Source organism: Sinocyclocheilus anshuiensis, unplaced genomic scaffold (genome assembly GCF_001515605.1).
Source record: "Sinocyclocheilus anshuiensis isolate Anshui unplaced genomic scaffold, SAMN03320099.WGS_v1.1 scaffold1938, whole genome shotgun sequence".
Taxonomy (NCBI): domain Eukaryota; kingdom Metazoa; phylum Chordata; class Actinopteri; order Cypriniformes; family Cyprinidae; genus Sinocyclocheilus; species Sinocyclocheilus anshuiensis.
Genome location: NW_015547736.1, coordinates 121040 through 127476, shown reverse-complemented (window position 1 = coordinate 127476; position 6437 = coordinate 121040). Strand labels below are relative to the sequence as shown.

The 6437-nt window shown below is 39.5% G+C and overlaps 1 protein-coding gene across 2 annotated transcripts in view; it reads right to left on the bottom strand.

Moving 5' to 3' along the window:
* Window positions 1–6437, bottom strand: part of wdr11 (WD repeat domain 11) — a 140106-nt gene that overhangs the window by 35384 nt on the left and 98285 nt on the right. For both annotated transcript variants that reach the window (XM_016507319.1, XM_016507320.1), the window contains exons 22-23: window positions 5588–5653; window positions 3383–3563 (exon numbers count right to left, since the gene is read on the bottom strand). In XM_016507319.1, the coding sequence (XP_016362805.1) occupies window positions 3383–3563; window positions 5588–5653 (247 nt within the window). The remainder of the gene's footprint in view (window positions 1–3382; window positions 3564–5587; window positions 5654–6437) is intronic.

The following is a 6437-nucleotide window of genomic DNA, read 5'->3' as shown; positions in this document are numbered from 1 at the left end:
GATGTCAGACACTGTAATATGCTCTGGTCCCCTCCCTGCTTACCATGGTGATGAGATACATAGCAGACTGTCATCACTCAATGGCTGGATGTCTAAGTGGTGCCCGCAGAATAACATAGGTTTCATAGACCATTGGACGAGTTTTTGGGGCAGATTTGACCTGTTGAAAAGAGATGACCTTCATCCCTCCTGGGGTGGTGCCGCACTTCTCTCTAGAAATATGGCACACGGTCTTAGAGTTTGTACTTGACTAACTGGGGCCCAGGTCAGGAAGCAGACAGTCTGGCTAAACCGACCTTCTGCTAGCCGCCTCACGTCACAGAAATCGGTTAATTCTCAGCACATAGAGACCCTTTCACCTAGATATCCCAATATAGAGACTGTGTTTGTTCCCTGAACTAGAAAATACAAAAAACGTCCAAACCAATTAAAGAGTAACAATTTAATTGATGTTCAACAAATAAAAAACAGATGTAATATGGATAAACAAATGATAAAGCTTGGCTTATTGAATATCAGGTCCCTTTCTACGAAAGCACTTTTTGTAAATGATATGACCATTGATCATAACCTAGATGTGCTCTGTTTGACAGAAACCTGGATAAAACCTGATGATTACATTATTTTAAACGAGTCTTCCCCTCAAGATTACTGTTATAAACATGAGCCACGTCCAAAAGGTAAAGGGGGAGGTGTTGCTACAATTTATAACAATATTTTCAGTATTTCTCAGAGGGCGGGCTTCAAATATACAGTAACTCGTTTGAAGGAAAGGTGCTTCATATAACATTATCCAGAAAAACAAGTGTTAATGATAAATCCTCTGTGATGTTTGTACTGGCTACTGTATACAGGCCACCAGGGCTCCATACAGACTTTGCTGATTTTATATCCGAGTTAGGTACTGGCTGCAGATAAAGTTTTAATTGTTGGTGATTTTAATGGTTGCTCCTTTACGCTTAAGGAAGATTAAGGAAAACAGTCTGACACGAGGTATAATGAGCACACTCGCACCCTAAAGAGAGCAGCACGGAAAATGGAGCGCAGCTGGAGGAAAACAAAACTAGAGGTATTTGGTATTGCTTGGCGGGAAAGTACCCTATCCTACAGAAAGCATTAAAAACCGCTAGATCTGATTACTTTTCGTCTCTTTTAGTATCACTTCTTAGTACACACTGTCGGTGCGAATGCAACCCTTTAAATAGTACTGGGAAATAGTTTGCGCAAAATCATCCCAGTACTTTAATACTGTCCATTTAGTTCTGGAACTAAAGCGGTGCGAAAGGCCCTTCTGTCAGTTTAAATCTAGATTAAAAACCCATCTCTTTAACCTCCGAGGTCACCGTAGCCACCAGATCCAGTCTGTATCCAGATCAGATGGTCACTGCAGTCACCTGGATCCAGTCCATATCCAGTCCAGATGATGTATCAGCACCTAGAGATGACCTCTACAGCCCTGAATGTCAGCAGAGATCAGGACAACTAGATGAGCCCCAGAGACAGATCCCCAGTAAAGACCTTGTCTCCTAGACGGCCACTGGGACAAGACCACAGGAACCAGACGAGTCCTCTGCTCAATGTGACTGTGCTGCAGTCTGGAATTGAACTGCTGGTTTCGTCTGGCCAGAGGAGAACTGGCCCCCCAACTGAGCCTGGTTTCTCCCAAGGTTTTTTTCTCCATTCTGTCACCGATGAGTTTTGGTTCCTTGCCGCTGTCGCCTCTGGCTTGCTTAGTTGGGGACACTTAATTTCCAGCGATATTGTCGACTTGATTGCACAGATACTATTTAAACTGAACTGAGCTGGAGGATGACATCACTGAATTCAATTATGAACTGCCTTTAACTGAAAATTGAGTGTTTACTATTGTCATTTTGAATTAATGACACACTATTTTTAATGCCATACAGTTGCTTTGACACAATCTGTATTGTTAAAAGCACTATATAAATAAAGGCGACTTGACTTGACTTGATTGGCTACATTGCTCAGCGTGTTCTGGACAGAGTCAAAATTATCTTGGCTATTGGACCCGCAACACCCCCGTGCCTGTCACCACCTGGCATGCACTCGCACTGCAACCAAAACATAAATATCATTCCACCTGTTACATCAAATATGAGCAGTTCACCTGCGTGTACCTGCCTGCGTGCTGGACTGTGGCTTCCCCCTTGTGGACACTAACGTAATAGGCAACTCTGGCCCCAGAGAGTGATTATAGATAAAATTGACATGAAATATGTTTGAAATAGCATTATTTAAAAACACACAATTTATTTCACAGTGGAAAGGTCACTTGGGGTGAACACCAAGCAGGGGGACAAAGACTCAGAGCATTCTTCTCTAGTTGGTGCTGCGGCTATAATATTCTCTTCCATAATATCCATAACAATGTGTTGTTCAAGTGTCATGAAACCCCCCTGTTTCAGCACTGGTCTTTCACACCTTGGATCTGAAAAAGACTCCAGAAATGGGTGTGTAAAACTGTGGAAAAATGGTAGTGTAGAGAGTGGGGAGAGGGGAGAAAACAACCAATAAAACACAGACCTACAACACACTCATTATACAGACACATGAATATTAACATATCTTTAAAACAGAAAGAATAAAGGCAGTTATTTTCTGTTTACTCCTCTTTGAATTTTCGGTCTGTATCATTTGAGGTGTATCACAATAATTCGTCGTGTCATCGCGTTCGTGATCAGACGAGCCGCAGCTGCCGCTGTATCAGCAAATGCCCTTATTGCATCTTTTATTTGAAGACATGATATGTTGCTCGTGCTGGTTCATGTTTGGAGCACGGGAGAATATGAAATATGTTCACATAAACTTGAAACGCTTGCTCCGGTCCGGATATGAACTATGATCCACGCAGCGAGTGTTGTTAAACTCGTCGTGGCGTTCAGCACAGAAACTGCTCTCTCATGCGCGCTCCACGTCTTGTTACATATTAAATATTGTTACGGTCATGTTTACAGAGGTTGACTGAGCGTGGAAGCTGTTGCATGAGATTTGAATTGTCCGCTGTAAGACGACCTCATGCATAATACAGCACAGTGGTTGGATCTTAAGAGTTCACTCTCATGAATAATGCTGAAAAAAGCTCTGAAAACTGATGATGTAGACGTACTCTCCAGCCATGGCAGCCAATCACCACTCCAGATTAACGCATATACGTCACTTTCCGTGACGTAGACTCAACCGGAAGAACGAAATTGCTTCAAAAAATAAAAAAATAACCACTTTTACCTTAATAATAGACATAATGACTGCTAAAGTTGTTTTCACTGATGTGCAACCTGTTCATATATGTTAACATCTCAAAAAATGTGTTTTAGGGTTTCATGACACTTTCAGTACATGAACTGTCAGCAGCTCATACCTGGAAGAAAGAGCTTTCACATAGGATGTCGTGGCAAATGTCCAGGTGGCTGCTCTGAGGGCCCTCAGCTGGTGTTTGGCCTTCTGGGACGGATCCGCTGGGCTGGCAGCTCTGGGCAAAAGACTGGATGTAATGAGCAGCCACCGTCCAAAACTGAAGGTCTGATTCATCACCAAACAGCCTAATAAAAAAAAAAATGAATGAGGCTTTTTTGTTGAATTATTTTTTTGAGAATTATGTTGACTGTGGAAAAAATGTAAATACTTTAAATATTATACACTCCACTTATTGGTAGCCAAAAACATTGTTACATTCCATTAATTTGAGATAACAAGCAGTATGACATTTAAGTGAAGCTGTTTCGTGTAACAGCACTGGGATGCTGCACTGTTTGTATCACTCCTCATCTGTATTCACAGCATTCTAGACAGGCTATCTATGTCTTGCCATGTAAAATGCAATGCTTGATCTTGCATGGAATGTTTGATCTTGCATGATCTTGCATCTGTCCACTCTAGTCTATGTGACTCATGAAAATATTAAAGGAAGTATGGAAGGAAGGAATAAAGGAAGGAAGTAAAGAAGGAAGGAAGGGAGGATAGACGAATAAACAAAGTCTAAACACGCAAAACAATGAACACCATTAAGGTCCACAAAACTGTTATCAGATATCTTTATAAAAATTAATAAAATAAAAACAATAAATAACAAGTAAGTATTGAAAATTTGAATCTATGCATTACATGTTGAAGTTTAGCTCTGATTTGCAGAGTCTAGGGTAAATAATAGTGTTCTTTAAAATAAAGTGTTCTTAGGTGTTCAATTGTTCAAACAAGAAAATGTATCCATTAAATATCATTAGATTTAGCTTCTTTGCCTGAGACAGAAAACTTCTTGAAGCAGTTTTAATTTTATTCAGGTCTGGACTGAAGGCTGACAGAAAGACGGCCTTCAGATATATTATTTTATAGTATTCTATACTCTGTTAAATGATATGTTGATTAGCCTTGCTTTTTCAATAGTCTTTATTCTTATAAAAATACCCAAGATGGCTTTAAGAACACAGATAAACCATATGCTATCACGATTGTGAGTTTATTGTCTTCATGTTTGATCTCTTGTTGGTATGCTAGAAACCCTTGGCAAAGAGAGAGAAGTGAAGTTATAATTTGCTGCTCATGACACCTGACTACTTCGCAAACTACCACTAGAGTTGTGTGCAGACTTCTGTTTATATTATCAGTCTGACTCAGTGTCACTTTCTAATACCGCTTTTTCACCCGGGCTGGTGTTGGAGCCAGAGCCCAATTGGGAACTGAGCTGTGTTTTCCCCCTCAAAAAAATCTTGGGCTGGTCCCCACATCCTGGCTCCAAACTGGCCCTGAAACCTTGCTGGTCTCGAACAAGTGAACCTATGACGTGAGTAAGTGGAGCTTCTACTACAGACCACAGTTTGAAAGGCACCATTTTTAAAAGCCGCCAGAGTTCAGGTAAATTAAAATTAACAACAACAATTAAATGTGTCAGTTCAGCAGTGGTCGGCAGAAGAGACCAACGCTCTCCTTCTGCAAGAGATAACAAGCGATTCTGGTTATATGTTTGTGACGTAGACGGTTCTGCTCTCTGCCAGTGGAAATGCAAGCAGGTTCTGAACGATTGCCACACTTGGCCGAGCACCAGCTCCAGCTCCAGCAGTCTACACGGTGCCAAAGCTGTCTCACAGATTAAGTGTGCAGAACCAGGACTGAAAACATCCACCTCAGAAAAGAGGTAAAGTACAACCCATCTGGATTGTGAGAGCTTTGAACATTTAAGTCAGTGTGTGACTTTCCATTACAGTTCCAGAAATATGAACCAAAATATGAACTTTTTTTTTTTAGTGCCACCTAGTGTGTGGATGTGTGTGTGCACGAGCCTGAATAATGTGGGTGGGAGACTCCTAACTTGGTGGAGTTTTAATGATTCTACTAAGTTATGTGTGTCTATGATTTATGGTTTCTGTGGTACTGACACTTTTAGGGATCAGAAAAATTAAAAGAAAAAGAATCATAAAATCTTAAATACAATAGGGTTCCAGGATCAAAGGTATTGTGACCCCTAAATAGGAATAATTACAAACAAATACAAGAAGGTTCGAACACTGAAAATTAATCGAAATGCATTCTCAATTAAAATTGTGCACAACCCTGCTGTACTGACACTTACCGAGACACAAGGAGGCAGCGTTGTAGCAAGTTCAGATTTGGATCCTGGAGAACGCTTTTGATGTCACTAAGTGGGAAGAAAATATTGGATGCTCAGTGAAATAATAATAATAATAAAACACATTAACAAAAATGAATAAAAGAATAATGCGAGACAGTGCAACATGCTCTTTAAAAAGCTTAATGTGAGCCATTTGAGGATAATTTCGTCCCTGCTTTTATTTATAGGTACTTCTTTGGGAAGTGAAATAAATTTCCCTGAATAAACATACCTGAATTACAGAACAATTGGGTAACACTTTCTATGAAGCCTGTATTTATAATACATTATAAGGGTATTCTTAAGGCATTATAATGAATGCATAATGCATTATAAAAAAACGTATAATATGTTATATCAACTCATGAATAATCATAACAACAGTTATAATACATCATAATACTTACGTATTTGTGGTTATAAGTTTAAGAGTATGATTATTTATAACACACAATGAACACCATATTAAATCTACTTCATTTGCAGAATAATGGACTGTATCATATCTTGACATCGTTTATTTAAGATCTGCACAGTATCTTACTACAGCTTGTGAGTGGTTAGATGTTGAGTGTTATTTGAGTGTTTCCTGTGGAGCTAATGTTAATTAATTGATGTGAGCTTTATACTCCAACTGAAAAAAATGCAATGTTTTATATGGTTACATTTTATTTTGATGGTCCCCTTAATCAATCGACTATAAGCAACTTTGCGATTACATGCCAACTAACTCTCATTAGAGTATTAGTATGCTCAAGAATGGTAGAATCTAGTATGGTAGAATAAGTTGACGTACTTGCAAAGACACTTA